The 20,008-nt window shown below is 37.8% G+C and overlaps 2 protein-coding genes across 2 annotated transcripts; both read left to right on the top strand.

Moving 5' to 3' along the window:
- Positions 1–11,365: 11,365 nt before the first annotated feature.
- Positions 11,366–14,572, top strand: LOC148815813 (baculoviral IAP repeat-containing protein 1-like). Its single transcript, XM_088904696.1, has 2 exons — positions 11,366–13,442; positions 14,382–14,572. Exons 1-2 carry the CDS (start codon positions 11,729–11,731, stop codon positions 14,570–14,572), a joined length of 1,905 nt encoding a protein of 634 aa, XP_088760822.1. The 5' UTR covers positions 11,366–11,728.
- A 1,053-nt stretch (positions 14,573–15,625) lies between these two features.
- Positions 15,626–17,645, top strand: LOC148815812 (baculoviral IAP repeat-containing protein 1a-like). Its single transcript, XM_088904695.1, has 4 exons — positions 15,626–15,632; positions 16,542–16,628; positions 16,745–16,926; positions 17,289–17,645. The coding sequence occupies exons 1-4, from the start codon at positions 15,626–15,628 to the stop codon at positions 17,643–17,645; spliced, it is 633 nt and encodes a 210-aa protein (XP_088760821.1).
- Positions 17,646–20,008: the final 2,363 nt, after the last annotated feature.

Below are 20,008 nucleotides of genomic sequence, written 5' to 3'. Positions count from 1 at the left end.
TGTTCTTCACACCTGAAACATTTTCTCTGAAAGCATTTTCTTCGCTGTTTAACCGATCTTGTTACAGCATGTTACAGTTTACTATTATTAACCATATTAATTTTAAGTGCTTAATGTAAAATCTTGTAAAAATATATTTTCATTGTTCAAATATACATTAAGTCTGACTATCATATAATAAGTTAAATACAAAACTAAAGAAAAAATAGGGTTAAATATAATTCAAAATATTTTGCTAACAATGTTAACTGTTTATGAATAATAAAATGTATTAGCTAAGGCGTAGGATGGCACAGTTGTTAGTATGTTTTTTGTTTTGTTTCTTTTTCATAAATACAACAGTAGTACCTGATGTCTCAGTGGCTTTCAAAATTAAATTATGCATGCAAACCTGTGAACTAGAAAGATAACTAAGATATCCATCCATTTATAATGGTGGCAAAGTGGTTAGCATTGCTATCTTGCAGCACTGGGGTCCTAGGTTCAATTCCTGCCATCCTGTGTGTGTGGGGTTTACATGTTCTCTCTGGGTTACATGGTTTTTCTCCATATGTGTGATATGACTCCCTCTCGCACTCCAAAACATACTGGTAAGTTAATTAGTTTATGGGAAACCTGGCCCTGGTCTGTGTGTGTTTGTGTCTGTCTGTCCTGTGATGGACTGGCGCTATGTCCAGGGTGTATTCTGCCTTGTGTCCGTTGCTTACTGGGATAGGCTCCAAATCCTCTGTACTGGATAAAGAGATTAGAAATGGAAGTAAAGGCACTGTGTGGATGGAACTATACACAGTGTTAGAAACCCACTATGAAATGGCAGCATCTCACTGAGAATAAAATATTTTTTACTGCTGGCTTAAGGAAACAGCCTTTCCACCTCTCTTGCACATCAGTATCCATACCTAGTTATTTAAACAAATTGCCTCTAATTATAAACATCTTAATATGCTGGCTCTGTGGATCCGCATCAGCTATGTTTGCCCATTCCTTCAATTCATGTGCATCCAACACACAGTTCAATGCCAGCAACTACACATAATCTAAAATACAATCCTTATTTCAGTATCTATGTAAACATATAGTCTGTTAACTTCATCATCTTCATCAAAAGTATGCCTAACCCCATTAGGAAGTGTTCTTGTTATAAGTGTATTCCTCAGCTTTCCCCAAACTATCTTCTTCTTGCCAACATCTCTAGTCTTTTATCCTGCAATAACTCAGCCAACACTTAAATCTCCAAAAGCTGCTTGTGTTAATTTCTTTAAATCACAAATATCATGTGTAAATACTGGCCATGTAATACTCTGCATTGTGGAATAATAGTTTATTTTAAAGGGAACTAGAGAAACTAAGAACTAGAGAAATCAAGAAAGGCTTTTTTTCTAGAATTAATAAATGCACATCCTGTTCACTGGGGAAATTAAATCCACACTGAGCAATCTTCAATATGTTCAGAATATGACAGCAAGAATCCTATCAGGGATGCATTACACCTGTTTTCAAGTCCTTGCACTGGTTACCTATCAGATTTCGAGTCAACTTCAAAATCCTTATCCTCCTTATATACTGTCCTACAACTGGTATTATTGTTCTCCGAATTATTGTACTTGACATGACTTCATTCAGCCTTTCCTGAACGTCTATGACAGGCAGAGTGAGTGCTGTTTCTGGTGCGATCTTTTACAGCTGACATTTCACTGTTTTAAACGAACAAGAAATTAGATTGCTCATAAATCACTTATTCTATATAAACACAGCGTAATTGCCCTCCGAAAATCTTCTTTTTCTTGTTCGTTTTAGAGACCTTGATCGAAACTGATTTTAGATGTCAGAAAGAATTTATTTTCTCTGTATTTCCTACATTGCTTTGTCAAGATTTTAACTTTATATCTAACTTTATATCTAGGCTCAGATTTCAACTATAAATCGTACAGTAATTAATAGCAGTAAATACTGATGTTTATACATAAAAAAGTCATGCCTTGGAGTATAGACCCCCAAAGGAATGCCATAGACTCAAACTGCAAAATAAACACATACAGAAAGAAAGTATTTGTATTGTAATTGCAAATCCTGGTACTGTATGAGTGATTGGTATGACTTTCCTCATTACAAATCTCTTATTAGAATTTAAATTTCTCTGTAACTCCAGGTCAGAACAGAGAAAATGTAACTGCCTTAAGGAGTTTACGATTATGAAAAATAGAAGGATAAGCATGATACGCATGTCTTCTGTCATTTTCTAAGTCATGTTACTGAGCACCAAATCTTATTGAGAATATGAATCCATTTAAGGTTTATACCATTAAAGTAACAGTTTATTCCATGCTGAAAATGTTTGTACCAGACTTTTTTGAGGCCTGTTTAATTGTGTCTGAAGTCTGATGTTGTAAATTTTATTGTTAAAAAGATCCATGAAAATGTCACTACTAAAGTTAGCTGGTACTGTTGGTACTGTAAGTGGCAAGTAGAGCTCATATTTTAGATTTTGTGTAGTTGCTAGCGTTGAACTGTGTGTTGGATGCACATGAATGAAGCGACGGACACAAGGCAGAATACACCCTGGACATAGCGCCAGTCCATCACAGGACAGACACAAACACACACACACCAGGGCCACTTTAAATCTAACCTCAGAACCTTTCTTTTCAGAAGACTTAGTGTCTGTATCTGCTTCATTTTCTAATTTTGGTAGCACCTCTACCTGCTTGTCTTTCTTATATGCATTTACTTTGTAATCTGTGGTCCTTTTATCTGTTTTTACATCTACTGTATTGCTTTGAGATGCCACCTTTAATGGTGATATATCAAATAAAGTTTTTTATTATTGTTATAGGGAAACATGATCAGATTGTCCCTGGTTCAGAAAAAAAAGATCTAAAGTATACTAGTTTGTCACTCTTCTAATTCCCTTTGCTAAATGACTTTTCATACTAATCTGATCAATCTAACTGCCAGTTTTCTGTGCTTTCTCTATCCTGCTAGATTTGCAATTATTCTGAAAATTTTCATCTTGAAATAACTAATTTCTAAATACCTTTTTCACTGTTAACATCTTGCAGCAACTCTGCGACAAAATATACACTCTGACAGTTCATCCTGCTACCAACATTAAATAAAACAAATCTTAAGATTTCTATATTTATGTCTTTATTTAGTGGTTTCATTAGTGACAAAGGCTAAACTTTCTTGGAAAAATGTCTTTTATGTGTTGCGGAAAAAACTGACTTGCTTTAACAAAATATGTTTACAAATCCTTTCACTTGGCATTTTCGTAGTTAGAAATTATGGAGCGCTCTATTAAAAGCAAGGGAGTTTTTATGTCCGTTGCAGTTCTTTTGCAACATGAATATAATTATATCGTTATTAATTTCTTGAGATACGCGATTCCATATTATATTCCCTTTTAATCAAATTCTAAAAGTATGCTTGTTGACTCCGGTATCGCGGTAGTTAAAGACTTCGATGCTTAAAATGTTTAGGGAGAAATGGAATACTGGTGTGTATGTTTTCTTTAAAGTACCGATACCAGCCATATACTGTATGTTTAAGTTCCAAAATTAATATCGTTTATGGACTTCACACGCGTTGCAGTATGCTCCTATTCTTTTTATGCTCAGGCACAAAGTAAAAGGGGATGCTTCATATTGCTTGACTAATTTTAAAAACTAAGTTAGAAATGCAGACGCTCCCTCGGTGCGCTGCTCTGGTGCGCCGGCTCTTACACAGTGCCTGTCTGCCGTAAGCGTTACAATATACATACCCAACACTGCTTGTACCCATCTGTCATGCAAATAAAACACCTTGAATTGAATTGAATTGAGGGGAGAGGGGGGGAATACTAAAGCCAATACTGGCTCAATACCCTCGATGGGCTTTGACGTGCTAATGCGTTGGTTTAAGAGTCCGGGTGTGGCAGGCTTCCAATGTCAACTCGACTCGATTGGAAGACAATGAACATATTTTGTGATATTTAGAAATATAAATTTGTTTGGTGCGAGTGAGGTTTTATTTAATCTCTGACCAAGGGAAACGTTTCATTTTTTCAAAGAAATGTTTGTTAAAAAAATAAGTCATAGTTCTATGGGATTCAATCACAGACCATGTGACATGGGAGTCACGAAACTACTGTAACACACAGCGCCACCAGATTTAATAACGCAATAAAAACGCTATAAAATAATGTGACTAGGCACAGAAAAAGTTTACAGCACAGTACGATAATAAATGCTGACCATGACTTTAGAAGCATAAATTACCTTACACTCAATTTAAACACAAGCTGTCTTTCTGTATGAACCTCTAAGCTGGTTCATACAGAAAATGTAGGAATGCGTTAGCCTGATTATGATTAAAAAACACATAATTAAACACGCGTTTGCGATTTAAATCAGAACACGATTTAAATCAATATAAATGTTTATATTGTAACGCATACTGTCCAGCCTCCATTTCTCTATAAAAATTTACTCTGTTGCACACACACACACAATAGAAGGAGGAACCGCTGTCAGAAGGGAAGATATGTTCAAAATATCGCAAATATCGATCATGTTGCGATATTTTGAAATATAAAAGTCAATTGATTGTCCATAATATCGCTATTCTATTTTTTCGAAGAAATGTTTGTTAAAAGAAAAGTCCGGTACCAGCTGGATTTGAACACACAACCTACCAGTTGCTAGGCACGCACCTAGACCAGTCGGCTACAACACAGCTCGCATGACCAGGCAGGCGAAACAGCCCTACACAGCCCTGTCGCAGCACACGAATACCATTATTAAATTCCTTAGATACGCGATTCCATATTATATTCCCTTTTAATCAAATTCTAAAAGTATGCTTGTTGACTCCGGTATCACATTAGTTAAAGACTTCAAAGCTTAAAATGTTTAGGGAGAAATGGAATACTGGTGTGTATTTTTTTCTTTAAAGTACCAAGACCAGCTATATACTGTATGTTTATGTTCCAAAATTAATATCGTTTATGGCCTTCACACGCGTTACAGTATGCTCCTATTCTTTTTATGCTCAGCTACTAAGATTTCCCTTCATTGGTAAATTCAATATCTACAACGGGCACAGCAAAGACGTTTTTACTGTAAGTCTTTCTACGACAGACCAACGGACCACGAGTGCCCCTGTCGGTCAACCAATCACTTACTGCGGTGCCGCGCGTCATCTTGCGTCATACTGAGCGACGTCACCTGCGGTACGTGTCTGTGACGCACACTTTGAATGGCTGCATCTGTAGGCTCAGATTTCAACTATAGATCGTATTATTAATAACCATAATAACAACCAACCAACAAAAACAATCATATAAACATAATACCAACCAAAAACATAGATAACGACCACAATACAAAATCAAATATATCAAAACCATTATACTCTCGCAAATTCCTCCAATTATCATAATCCCACCCCTTATGCAAAACCAAACCCTCCTCCCATCCCAGTTTCTCCTCTTTATCATAAACAAAATCCACCTCAATTTTCAACATAAAGCCTTGCTGCTTACTGGGTTTTTGAGGGGGGGAGGTGTCTTTCGCTGGAAATCTCGCCTGCTTCTACTTTACGAGTACAACCCCCTCTCTGCAGGAGTGCTGGCTGTGATGAATTAAACCGGTTTCACAAGTATTTTTAAAGTAGGAAGTACAGTGTTAACTGGTAGCTGGGCACCTCAATTAAGTCGCTTTAACATGCTAATGCGTTGGTGTAACAGTCCGGGAGTGGCAAGCTTCTAATGTCAACTCGACTCGATTGGAAGACAATGAACGTATTTTAGCCCTAAATGAATTAATAGCAAACATGGTTTACATAAAACACATTTTTCCAAGAAAGTTTATAATAATGCGATCTATAGTTGAAATCTGAGCCTAAATATAAAGGAAAAGCATTTTCAGAGAGCAATCACGCTGTGTTTATGTAGAAAAAGCGATTAGATTTATGAGCAATCTAATTACCTATTCGCCTAAAACGCTATATAAAATAAAGTTTATTTAGAGATGAATGATCAGTGTCGCAGTTTAAATAATTTTCGTAGGAGGGCTTGGACAGATTCCAAGTGCATTTTTGCAATTTACGTTGTAATACAGTTTAGAATACAGTTAGTCTAAGCTTTATCAGCTTTATTTATGGGTTGCAATTTAGAAAAAGTCAAAAACCGCACTCAAAATGCAATTTAGAGCTTTCTGGCAAGGAGAGACACCCAAATTATAATGTAACATGCCACTGTTTGTGCATTAACAAAGTTATACTGCAATTTTCCTTAGATACGCGATTAAAAAAAATAAATTTTTTGAATCCCCGGCGGAACACACTCCATAAGAATCAGCGCTTTTATACAGTATATCGCCTTTAAACACATATATTTAAACACGCGTTTACGATTTAAATCAAAACGCGATTCAAATCAATATAAATGTTTATTTTGTAACGCATAGGTGACTATTCATTGTTATTAAAAAGACTTAAATTCGATCATGTTGTGATATTTAGAAATATAAATTTGTTTGGTGCGAGTGAGGTTTTATTTAATCTCTGACCAAGGGAAACGTTTCATTTTTTCAAAGAAATGTTTGTTAAAAAATAAAGTGATACTGTACAGTAGTTCCATGGGATTCAATCACAGACCATGTGACATGGGAGTCAGGAAACTAACACACAGCGCCACCAGATTTGATAACGCTATAAAAACGCTATAAAATAATGTGACTAGGCACAGAACAAGTTTACAGCACAGTACAATAATAAATGCTGACCATGACTTTAGAAGCAGAAATTACCTTACACTCAATTTAAACACAAGCTGTCTTTAGCCCTCTAAGCTGGTTCATACAGAAATGTACAGAACCTGTGTAATTGTTGACAGATGATGTTCTCGTAACATTTTTACAAGACAAACTACAACATTTAAAAAATGACTTGTATGTACTTGATATCTCTAATCAATCCACGGCGATATAGTTAAAGCAGTCCCTGCACAAAACGAAACTAAAACGCCCTGGGCATACTGTTTCGCGCTTCTTATCAGTTGCTCAAAAGTAATTTGACCGTATGAAATGCATAATATAAACCTAGAAACATATACAGTATGTGAGCAGTACTTACGTAGTATCGGTGTCAAGACATACCTCTCAAATACTGTAAATCAAGTTAAAAATATCTCAAGACCGATTCTGGTCATAATGAAACCATGTTTCGTGTATGTTTTCTTTAAAGTACCGAGACCAGCCATATACTGTATGTTTATGTTCCAAAATTAATATCTTCGTTAAAGACTTTGATGGCTACAGCTCAAACATGAGAGGTTGAGCTTTATCAGCTCCACCTTGCGGAAATTCTGGATACTATTATTTTGCTAGCGGTATTTACCGGTAACTTGCGGTATTTAATGGTAACTTGCGGTAGACTGCGTACAGCGTACCGGAAAATAATGCGGTATCGCCCGCGCATTTTGAATGGCTGCATTTGTATATGCAATTGAAGGGTTTCAGGAAAGCAGAGAAATGAGAGATTAAAAGTGTTATGAATGAATAACTCAAGTGAGAAAGCATAAATGAGGACTGTAAGAAACCAGACAGCAGGAACAAGTTTCTTTGAGTATCAAAACATTATTCAGAGAAGCAAGGTCAGAGACACTGGAAAATTACAGAATGTGCCTCCTCCCTTAACTAACCCGAGAAACATAGCTGTGGAAAACTTGCAATCTCCTGCGTTGTCTTAGAGTCCTTGTGAAGTGTTCAAGTTTGAGAGCAATTCTACTGAGCCATCATCTCTCCAGGGCGAAAGCCAGTTGAACTGTCTCTGAAATACTGTAGCTGTAGTATATAAAATTAAACCTGTTCCTGATTCCTGTTGTCCCTTTTACCACTACAGTAATAAGCAAGTTTCGTTATACTGTAGGTATCGCAGATGCCGTCCAGTGCTTCAAATGTGGCATAGTCTTAAGTCACTGGGAGCCAGGTGATGTTCCCTGGGTGGAACATGCCAAACATAATCCTAGGTCAGTACTTTGAACTTTTATCATCCTTGAGATATATTCTGAAGACTTCTCTTCCTTCTTCTTAACACATTGGGCACCAAATCTTTGGAAAGGGCCTCACTGTTGTTTAACAGTGTGTTAACAAAGCGGTATGGGCATTGTGTTCCTTCGAAAAGAAAAAATACATCTTTTAACCACACAACAATATCAAGTGCTTTGAGAGGTCACCTTTAAAGGTGCTATATAAAATAAAATGTATAATTGTTATCTGCTAGTTATTTTTGCAACTTGCCTTTATCAACTTCACCATTTACTTTTCCCACTTAAGATTTAACTGGGCCAATTTAACTATCCTGAACAGATCTGAAGAAATTATGATTTAAGGAGACCCTGCTGGACTGCTGCCCTCCATAGTTAAAATTAGGAAGCCCTGCTTTGGTGGGGTTCCCTTAACATAAAAACACAAGAACAGCAACAAATAGAGGAGGTAATTCAGCACATCCAGGGCATTTGGTAGCTAGTAGTTAATTCATCCAACCTTTCCTTAAAAGAAACCAGGTGATCTGCTTTAACAACTTGTTCGGGCAGCTTTTTCCATATTCCTACCACTCTTTGGGTAAAGAAGTGTCTCCAAGATTTCAGCTATTGAGGGAAGGATCTTTTTGAAGCTACTGGTTGAGTAAATTCATGCTACAGTTTGCCAAGTAATATAAACTTTCTCTTTCAATTCCAGTTGTCCTTTAGTCATACCTATGAAAAACAGAACTGAGTCCCCAAAAGATGAAACACCAGTGAATAATGTAAGAGTGAGCCCATCACTGACTTTCTCTAGATAACAGTATTTTGGGTGATATAAATATTAATGTATTAATGTAATACTTTGGCATTAGGAGCAAGTCTGATCATTAATCACATTATTTGTTATAATATTCTATTATCACATTTCACATATGCACTCTATAATAATGTTCTAAATTAATTTTCTTTATAAAACATTCATGAATACCATTTCTGAGTGACAAACAAATATCTACGGTCCCAACCTGTATTTTACAGCCCCTGCAGTGAATGATTGTCACTGTTCATTGAGTTACAAATATAAATTCTAAACACCAGAGCAGGCTATCAATGTTGCCATGACATAACTTTAGGACAGACAGACATTTGAGTATCAATGAACATTAAATAGGGATGAAGCAGTTCAATTAGGTAGCTGCGTCAGCATGCGTAGGCTGCAAAGGAACAAGTAATAGGTTTATTCCATACTGAAAAGAGAAGAAAGGAAAAACCCAAAAGGAGGCTCCACGGCCAAAACATTGTGTTTCCTTTCTTCTTTTTTCACCATGGAATAAACTTTTACTTGTTCCTTAAATAAGGATGTGATGTCACTCCTGTGTACCAGGAAGGCTATGCAGCTCCAATTTTGTTCACATACACTTAGAATGATTTACAGTACAAGTTAACACCCAACACCTTTTCATTTTTTCAAATAATCTGATGCAGGTCTGCACTACTTTGTAATACCGCCGGGTTGTGCAGTGAATGCTTAGCATGGCATGTCTAACATATTGTACATTAAATCTTATTCTACAAATAAAACTTAAATGGGTATTAACTCATTAGTGCTTTCCTGAACTAGTAATTCTGTACATAACACTAATAGATGTATTTTTACTTTTTAAGATAAATACAGTATCTAGTATGTGTAGAGATATAGTAATTAGAAAACATAATTTTATTTAAAATTTTGATTGTAAAATATATAATATTGTATTGTGTTGTCCCTGTTTGGGATGAAACGGAACTTGGCAGACTTCATATGCAATTAATTTTGGACTTGCATCTGCTGTGTTTATTTCCCTGTCCACAGTGGGCCTTCCACTATTTGGCAAGACACATCTCTTCCACAAACGGCAACTGTTACAGGGCCATCAAGCTAATTCAACTCCAAACCTTGTGGGTGTCATTAAAGATAGCTCTCACATGGCAAAATGGTGCTCCTGAGTGAACCAAATTGGTTGCTGGATCACCATTTTTTTCAGACTTCAAACTACCATTTTCTTGCAACTATTGCACCAAATTGCCTGGAAACTTGCAAAGAAACAGGTCTCACTTCGGCTCCAGAAACTTCACATAGTGCATTTTATACTAGGTCATAGCAAACTTGGCCCTGTAACCCTTGATCTCTTCTTTAAAAACTCCATCATTTAAAAGTATCAACCTAATAAATCTGTGAGCTAATGGAGAACTTGTTTAAGAGAACTTGGTCACTTGATCGTCATTTTTATTTTCTTTTTTGTTGATGTAATCTTAAAGAACCAAAAATTTAACACCTGTTGTTTTAGAAAGTGTTTATTCTCTAAACTTGACGGAAATAAATTTTACATTTCAATTTAGTTAACTTAAGTTCATTCACACTAAAAAACTACTTACTTAGAAGCTTTAAACACTGCTTTTGGGTTTTCAAGTTTATTTTTCACACATACGCTATCTCATACTATATACTCTAAAGTTCACAAATGAAGACAAAAAGCCTAAATGCATCAGTGTTACATGGACGTCATTCTTTTTAGGCATCATGTTTGCACAATTCTAGGAAGCTGAGAAGATAATAAAATCTTCTTCTATTTAAGATTCAGATTTCCCGTGTTTTTACAGGGACGAAGCAGGGATGAAGACAATATCATCTCAAATGTTCCCGAAGAAAGGAGCTGTTCATGTACGTACATTTGTAACTCAAAAGAACTCAATCTTTTCTCATAAGTCAGTTAACTATCCAGTACATCTTTGGACTGCGAGAGGAAAACAAACACAGGGAGAGGGTACAAACTCCACACAAGTAGCACCCCAGGAACTGAACCCAGGGCTCCAGCGCTGCGAGGCAACAATGCTAAACACTGCAATTACCAATTACAATATTTTGTAATATTTCATAATTTTATAATATTTTGTTTCTGTCTAAAATAGATTTTTCTGGCTAAAATATCTATTTAACCCAGGTGTTTACCGCAGATCATTAAATAAAAGAGGTAAACTTACAGGTAAAAGGAAGTGTCTGCATTACATTCAAACTTCGGAATTTGTTCATCAGATAAATGAATTGTCTACTGCTAAATAACACCTCATGTGGGGAAACAGATATGATTTTTCTCATAAAGCATGAGAATACTGAATGTAAAAGGCATTTCAATTCCACAGGATGTTCGTCCAGTGTTAATGTCTGTAGCAGGTCGCATGGTTCACGTGCCTTTAAAGTATGGATTGACATTTTTTATTGTTGAAAATGGTAGACAAAGATTATTTGGAGTCTTTGTTCACCTTCTTTCATTTTTGTTTTTTCCAGTACCAAGCAGGAATGTGAAGCAAAGAGATTGGATCTCTGAAGCAAGACATTTGTCCTCGTGGTTGAGAAAGGCATATCGTGCCTTAGACTTCAGGAGAATTCCTTCGTTTTCCGACACAGCACATGCTGCAGTGGACTTGCATTCTACCTTCGCATGTCTGGCTTTGTCTTTCCAGAACAGGAACAATGAACCAGAGCGAGCAATTTCTCTGCCATCACTACTAAGACAACTTGGTAAAATTACTGTCATCGAAGGAGAAATAGGCAGTGGGAAAACAGCCCTGCTCAGGAAAATCGCAATCTTGTGGGCTTCTGGAGGTTGCCCTGTGTTGCAGAGATTCAAGCTGGTATTTTATGTTTCCCTTAAGACTGTGAAGACAGACCAGTCCTTGGCAGAAATGATTGAAGAATCACTGCAAGACTCTAACATGTGTCTCAATGAAGAGTCATTCAGGAAAATGATCTATGGTCTGAGAAACCAAGTTTTGTTCCTGTGGGATGATTACGGCATAACAGGATCGCCTCCAGGTTCTGTCAATGAACTGGTCTTGAAAAATCACATGAGCCAAACTGCTGTTGTCATTGGGGTCCAGATGAACAGAACTGCACAAGTGCGTCGGTGTGCCTCATTGGTTGTTACCGTCAAAACCTTTCCTGTATACAGCACTGTATTTCTTTTGAAGAATCTTTTCTCTCACAACAAGAAGCTGGTGAAGAACTTCTTTATCAACCTGGGCCTTTCACAGGAACTGGAAGGCATTTTTAAAACACCACTTTTTGCCTTAACTCTGTGTGCTCTCTGGGTGCAGGACCCCAGTGCCAATATGGATGAGAGGAAGATTTTTGAAGCATACCTCCATTACACTCTACAAAAGCCAAGGCAGGAGTCTGTTAAGGTGGCAGCTGTCATATCATCTTGTGGAGACCTTGCCTTAGAGGGGCTTTTTACCAAGCAGTTTGAGTTCACTGAGGAGAGCCTCTGGGACGCAGGGATTGACAGTGGAGACGTTCTTGCTCTGGGGCTGATGAGCAAGTTCACCACTCAAATGCTCTTTCCTGTCTACAAGTTCTTTCACGTTTCCTTTCAAGAGTACCTGGCAGCCAAGCGCCTGAGTGACCACTTTGAATCTGATACTGAGGAGCAGCTGAAAAGAGGCTGGTGCTATCTGGCTCAAATTAACACGTACTTCAAAGTAATGTTTGACTATCAATCCTTTTTGAGCTATGCATGTAGTTTCTCTGCAACAACCACAGAAAAGATTGTCCGCCACTTGTTTTCCGCCTCAGAAAGTCAAGACTTTTTTGAATCCAGGACAGAAAATATGAAGCTCTTAGAGAAACATCCACAACATCTACACAATGCACAAATGGTTAGAAAGTTTCTACACACAAGCGCTTCAAGAGAAATTTGGAGGGAACATTTTTTTACAATAAAGATATCTCTTCACAGCAGTTGTTTGCCCAGCTGTGCTCCCCATATCCTCCAATACCTTTCTGGGAAAAGTCAATTTGCAGAAATGGGAGGTGGGAATGCAATAGAAATGTTTTTCAATTTATACCCACAATCCCTTTCTTTGCTGAGTGATGTAGTCATTTTAATTACAGGGTTTGAAAAAACTGATGCAAACCATTTTTTGAAAATTGAAAATGCCCTAAAGTCTCCCTGCCAGCCTTCGGTTGAGGAAGACTATGCTCCAGCTTTCCATCTACTGAGAGATGTGGCAGAAATGAATATCGCAAATGAACGGAAAATCGATCATATTCAATCAATGAGGCTCTGTCATCTGAGTGAAACCACAGTTAGCACCCTTGTGAGGGTGGGACAGGGACATACTCTCCCTCTCCTTAAAATAAAAGTTTCGTACCTGCACAGACTGGCAGATGGAGATCGAGTAAAGTTACAGTGCTTGTTCACTGTTTTTCACAGTGTTGAACTCATTTTGGAAAGTGCTGAAGGTTTCCTGGAGAGTATTCAAGACGTAATTGAACAAAATTGGGCTAACTTTAGAAGACTTGCGTTTTCTGGAAGTCACTTAACCAGACAAGAGGAAGATCTTGTGTTATCAATGTCATCCCTGGAGCACCTCGATTTATTCTCTAAGAAAACCCCAGGTATGCAAAAGTACTAGTTAATTGTTGCTTTAACATTTGATTGGTTCCATTTCATAGAGTGAGAATTAGTAGATTCGAGATGAATGTATTCCTGATTCACTGTATTGCTAGAACTGTAACAGGGTTACAAATGAATTCTGAAAAAAAGGGTTTTGCTTCTTTTGTGATGAGATGCATGTCCTCTGGGAATGTAAGCCAGCAGCATTAAGGTTATACTGCATGTGGCCTCACAAAATATTTCCATTGACCATTTTGTCTTTATTTTGTCTTCTTTTTGGGGAACCTAGGGTATCTCTTTACAATTACTATTTTAGATGCTGAGGTTATGATGCTATTTATGATGCTTGGCAAAACACAAACACTCTTTTTGTATTTCCTTTGTTATCCAGAAAGTAGCCTTGGAAGTGGCTTTCTGTCTTTTCCCCATTACAACATTAATAGAGTTTTTAAACAGAAGTCTGAGAGACCAAATCCCTCCTCCCAAGCTCCCCTTTCTTGTAATCTTTTCTACACCCCTCCCTCCACTCCAACTTCATTTTTTACTGCTGCCTCTCTGGTTTATTCCTCATAAGTGAGCAGGATTTTGGCAAATTTGACTTTTCACGCAGGGCTGTCATTTCTTCAGGCAGGCAAATTAAAGCAAAATAATAAAACTAAAACACAAATTCCTTTTTATTAATTGCCTTATCTCAATTAAAATGTGACCAAGCTATTGGATTATTGTTTGATTGGTTTATTGAAGTTTACATTCTAGGTGACTATACAACACCTAGAATAAAAGCTTTATCCTTTGAAAGCGAATCATAAAAGAATCCTTTTTTTTCCTGTTGCCAAAGAGCTCTGATCTCTAATAATTGATTTTGGTTTGATGTTGTACAATGCAGGGAGTGGGTGAGTGGCAATCAATATACATTAATGAGACACTTTTTTTGCCTCTAGAGTTTTTGATCTCAAATCTGGACAAGCTATCTCGTCTCAAAGAACTGAAAGTCACAAGTGAGTCAAAAGTACTTGATAGCATATCAGATGGATTCAAACATCTTCAGAATTTGGATGCATTCACTCTTAAACTTTTTGATTCTGAAGATGACACAAGCAAACTTGGTATGTCTGTTTTTTTTTATTTCTAACTTTTAAACACATCAGATTCTCTCATGCTTTCATCAGAGCATTCTAAAAAAGTCTTAACAATACTGTGTCCATTGTCACTTACTTTTCATGATAACATGTATCCTTGCAGCTTTATAAGAACTTTTGTGTTCTGCAAAAAAACATCAGCACAAGCCCATGGTTTAGAAAAATCTCTGTCACTGCAGAGCTCTTTTATTTTCAAAAAGTTAAACAAAGTGAAATCCAAAATGATTCTCAAAATATTAGTCATCAGCATCCTAGCTGCTTCAATAGCTTGTTGTTGCTTTGTTCACCTTTATACTATAGCTCTTTCATCTTCTCTCAGTCATCTGCTTCTTGTAAGCCTGTGTTGGCTCACTGTCAGAGCTCCAGTGTGTGTTATACTTCTAGTTAGACCTCATGTACTAACTAAAGAGAGCACTGGTTTAGGAAAGACCACAGCTGCAGTCTGTAAAGGATAGCAGCTAGTGGAAGCTGTGTCTCTCCCAGACAAATGCTAGCAGATGGTCTATCACATTGTTATTAATTTGTTAGCTTATTAGAAGGGAAGCATAGTAGCATGGCTGTTAGAATTGCTACCTCATAGTTGCAGAGACTTGTATCGCATTCTGGCATTGGGCTTCTGTCTGTGTGAAGATTGCATGTATATCTTTGTATCCATTGAGGTTTTTATGAGGAACCCCCGTTTGTCTACAATAGCAAAGAATTTTAAGCTGGATGGCCTATTTTAAAATTCCCTTTAATCCAATAGCCCTGCGATCAACTGAAGTCCTGTCCACTAGAAGAGAACACGTGCAATCTCAGCTGTTTTTCTAGTTCTGTGCTTCCAGGATATGTTCCAGCTTGTCACGACCCTCATCAGGATAAGCACTTTCATAATGTATACAAATACTCAAGAAAAATGTTCTTTTGTTAATAGACATGTGTTGGTATGTAGCTGGATCCTTTAAAAAAATCTCAATTAATAAAGCTTCTCGCATTGGAAACCATACAGTATTTTATGCACACACTAGTCTACAAAAACAAAACTTTTATGCCATTTAATTACCCAAATGGAAGGTATTGTTGATACATTGTTATTGAGGTCTGTGTTATTTATTAAAAGTCCATTCTGTTTTACATAAACATATCTAAACCTACAGCTAGACCTCCTGTTGCTGTTGCTGATGTTGTTTTTATTTCCAGCCTTCCTTCTGCGACATTTTCCCAATCTCAAACACATAAGTCTCAGGTTGCCCAGGTGTCCAAATTTCAATGAAGTCACCGCAGTGCTTTCCACCTGTAGAAAACTTGAACATATTCACTTTGAGCACTTCCTTCATTTTGACAGAGGTGTATCAGAATTAGGTAAGCATGTTGAATTGTCCATAGAAACCGTGAAAGCTTAGAACTCTTGGTCACCCTTTTGTTTACGTATCCTTTGTAACTGTAGAGGTTCAAGTGGTGTCAGCTTGAACTGTGTCTGTGTGTGCTGTCTGCTAAGGAGCAAGTAAAGGCTAATTCCACACTGAAACATAGCAAGGCAAAATACAGCATTCTGGCTGATGAGCCTTCTTCAGGTGTGAGAAAGAGAGGAAGATAGCAGTAATACAAAGCACACAAGAACAAAGAGCAGAGTATGTGAGAATAGGTACACAGGTGAGAGGTGAGGTGTATATGAACCCCAGTGTGTAGTTGATGAGTGTCAGCCCTGCTCTGAGTGTGTGAAGTTTGTGTGAACATGAAAGTGTCAGTGATGAGTGTCAGCTTTGCTCTGTCTGTACTTGTTTCCAAGTATTGTGTCACTTTGTTTCCAAGTGACATTTAGTATGGATTGACACTCTGCAATGTTGCTCACGTCATTCTGTCCAGTGTGGATGCACCTTCACTCAAAAAAATCAGATGATTTGAAAGAAAACTGTCCTGAAACAGAATAGTGGTTATTGGACTATTGCTCGACTGAGTTAATGTTGTTTTATTTCATAACAGCATCTGCACTGCCCAAATTTGAAAATGTGAAAGTCTTAAATCTAGAAACCCAGGATATTCAGGATAAAGAATCTGCCCGGATATTTGGTAAGGCTCTTTTTTCTTCCATTCCTCACAATAACATATTGCTGTGCCTCACTGTCAGAAGTGAATTTATTGCACAGACGAACACCTTGTGAAACTGCCTTCCTCCCTGTTTCAAGCTCAGGCCCTAGGATCACTGGTGAATTTGCAAGAGCTGCATCTTCCTTTAGGCAACAGAATGAAAGCCGCCTTGCCCACTGTGCTAGAGCAGCTACAACATATCAGGCAGCTGCAAGTTCTGACCATTGGGGTCATACTGGAGGATCACAGCCTTTACCAGTTGGGTAAGTGTGCAGGGGTCGTCCCCAAGGGAGGTGGGATGGAGCAGGAGGTCACAACAGTGCCAGAGAATAACAATTGGGAATGGCTGAATTAAGAAATGCAATAAACAATATCGAGGTTACTTGAAATGCACGCAACTCTGTGAAATATGGGTCTGTTTGTGCCCTGTGACGGACTAGTGTCCTGTCCAGGGTATATTCAGGCTCACACTGGTTCCTTGCCACCGTGACCTTGTATTGGAAAAAGCTGTTTGAAAATGGATGGAAAAACATTAGAAAGTCCCAGATCATAGTGAGTCCGAATATCTATTATTATACAAATTTTACTTATTCTCCCTCTTAATACATGTACTTTTTATTTTCAGCCAAACTGTCAAAAGAGAGCTTTCTTCAGTCCGTTCAGAAACTGGACCTCGAGATCAATCATGGGGTCACAGACGCAGGCTGGAGGGATTTTTTCCAAACCCTGGACAACCTGCCCCATTTAAAAGACCTCCTTGTTTCCCGACACTACAGTCAGACCCTGAAACCCCACGCCTCCACGGTCAGGGCCTTTGTGCAGTGTGTGTCCCGGCTGCCCAGCCTGATGCTCATTGTCATGTATGGTTGGCTGCTGGACTCCGAAGACCTGAACATGTTTAACCAGATGAAAAGGCAACACCCTCAATCTCAATGTTTAAAACTCATCTGGCAGTGGGTGCTGCCCTTCTCACCGCAGATCCTGAGAGAAACATTTTAACATAGGGAGTAAAAAGTTTAGGAAAGGAGCTGCGGTATCTTAAGGGATGTTTGCTTGTGGTGCTTAGTTCTTTTAAGATGTTTAGTTTGTCTTAATAAGGTGGGTAGATTTGTTCAATCCATGACTTACCTTATCAATTGACACAATGACGGTTTACAACTAAAGGAAGATTGTTTGGCATGAATAGATAAATAGACACATAAACAGTGTTTTATTGTTTTCAGATTCTGTTTCATAAGGTGTAATCATACCTGCCTGGAGGCTTCTATATGGTTATTTTTTTAGTGATGACTAAATGATTAGTTTAAGAGTAACAGGTCTTGTGAAAGGTGTTGTATTTTTGCAGATATCACTGCTATAAAGGCAAAATTACCAAGAAATTCTGAACTCTGTGTTCTTTGTTAAGTTTTAGGTAATAAACTCTCAGTAATGTTATGAGGTGGAACTGTCTGAACTTGATTTTTGTGGTGTTTGAGGTTGGTGATTGTGATTGGGGATAGTATAAACAAGGCACTATAATATTAAATATGCAGCGCCCTCCAGATACTCATACCCATGATGAAATAGAAACAAAAACATCATACAGTAGCAGAATATATCCAATCCAATTATGAATTTGATAAGGTGTGTTAGTGTTCAGTTTAAAGCTAAAAATCTTATGCTGTTCAGTAGTTGTAATAGCATTTCACAAAGTCATGTCTGTCCTAAATATTTATTTGGATTCCAGAAAACATAAGGGTCACATTTATTCCTTCTAATACAAATCACAAAAATAAATCTACATTATATTTCAGGTTTCTGTAAGATGGAAACCACTGGAATTATCTAGAGCAGTGGTTCTCAAACTGTGGTACGCGTACCGGCAGTGGTACGCGGCGTGCCGCCAGGTGGTACGCCAAATGACCCTGGAACTGTGTCGTGTGCGCTGAAAAATCGGGACGGGTTTTCATATTTTGTATTTTAATACGTGTCGAATAAGCAGCCTACGTACTACGATACAGTGCGCACTAATACTTCAGTGGACACAAGAGATACTCTGTAATTCTATACCACTCTATAGGAATGCGTGCTACGGATGCAAGTGACCAATTGTATTTAAAAAAAGCTACTGTATCTCCAGCAAATAGGGAGAAAGGAGAATGTGCGTGATTTTGGAACAATGCCAACGTTGTAAACACTGGAATGCATAGAAATACGTGCTACGAACGCAGGTAATCTTGTGAGCACACGAAAGTGTGATAACAGAAAAATATTTAAGAACTGTTCTAATTTGAGAAAAATACACCGAGCGCCTCTGTGTTTCGCTCCCATGCGCATGAAATAAAAACTTTAAATAAATACGGAAATAAAAACGGAAACGCGGAAAAATGCAAACTTGCGGATAGCTAAAGCAAGTAAGCTACACTATTTTTGAAGAACCTTATTTACCGTTGGCAAAAGAGCTGACACGTATTATGTGTAGAGAAAAAGCTGCTAAACAGCTTGACCTGCTGCCCCCCTCCCCCTGAAAGACACAGTCATTCATAGAATTATTGAAATGAAGGATTATATCAAAAGTACACTGATAGAGCGCGTTAAGATGAGCAGATGTTTTTCACTGCAATTAGATGAGTCTGTACTCGATTTGGCCAATTTGCTCGTTTATGTTAGATACAAGTTTGAGGGTATGTCCCATGAGGCCTTTCTGTTCTGTAAACCACTACCAACAGGAACTACAGGAGAGCACATATTTCAGCTTCTGAATGAATTTATCGAAGAGAATGGCCTCGACTGGATAAAATGCGTCTGAGTTTGTACAGACGGTGCTAGAGCAATGACAAACCGACATAACGGTGTAGTTGCACGAATTAGATAGGTTGCTCCAGAAATTAATGTACGCATTACAACATCCACCGAGAGACCTTTGCCGTCAAGAAAATGCCTGACGATTTAATATCTGTTAGACTCTGTTGTGAATTGTATCAAGGCTCGAAAAATTAATTCACATCTGCTTTGCTCAACTAAACAGGCTCACCCCTCTCACTGAAATGGTGCTTTTTTATTAGTTGTTGTTAATGTTTTTTTTCTGTAAAACACTTTGAGAAGCCACCTTTAAAGGCGCTATATCAAATCAAGTTTATTATTATAATATTTATTATATGTGTGTGTGCACGCGCGCTCATGTTGGTCATTGAGAATTTCTGGGGTTCCTATGAGATGATGACTTGTAGGTGGTACTTGGATGCTTTGGTTGGATTAGGGGTGGTACTTGGTCCAAAAAGTTTGAGAACCACTGATCTAGAGGCTTCTGAAGGTGTCTTATTACCCTGGGGTAACAAAAGGGGTAACATACACAGAGGACTGTCAGCAATTATCGTATCATC

Source organism: Atractosteus spatula, chromosome 24 (genome assembly GCF_055471065.1).
Source record: "Atractosteus spatula isolate fAtrSpa1 chromosome 24, fAtrSpa1.hap1, whole genome shotgun sequence".
Lineage (NCBI taxonomy): Eukaryota > Metazoa > Chordata > Actinopteri > Semionotiformes > Lepisosteidae > Atractosteus > Atractosteus spatula.
Note: the sequence above shows the minus strand (reverse complement) of the source record. Positions and strands in the feature narration are given on the sequence as shown.

What these genes read in the sequence shown, in the direction of transcription:
- LOC148815813 (XM_088904696.1), top strand. Translation starts at nt 11,729, where the DNA reads ATGATTGAAGAATCACTGCAAGACTCTAACATGTGTCTCAATGAAGAG. An exon ending in ATTCTCTAAGAAAACCCCAG is followed by an intron (nt 13,443 to 14,381) that starts GTATGCAAAAGT and finishes TTTTGCCTCTAG; the next exon opens with AGTTTTTGATCTCAAATCTG.
- LOC148815812 (XM_088904695.1), top strand. An exon ending in AGAATCTGCCCGGATATTTG is followed by an intron (nt 16,629 to 16,744) that starts GTAAGGCTCTTT and finishes CCCTGTTTCAAG; the next exon opens with CTCAGGCCCTAGGATCACTG. An exon ending in TGGGTAAGTGTGCAGGGGTC is followed by an intron (nt 16,927 to 17,288) that starts GTCCCCAAGGGA and finishes CTGTCAAAAGAG; the next exon opens with AGCTTTCTTCAGTCCGTTCA.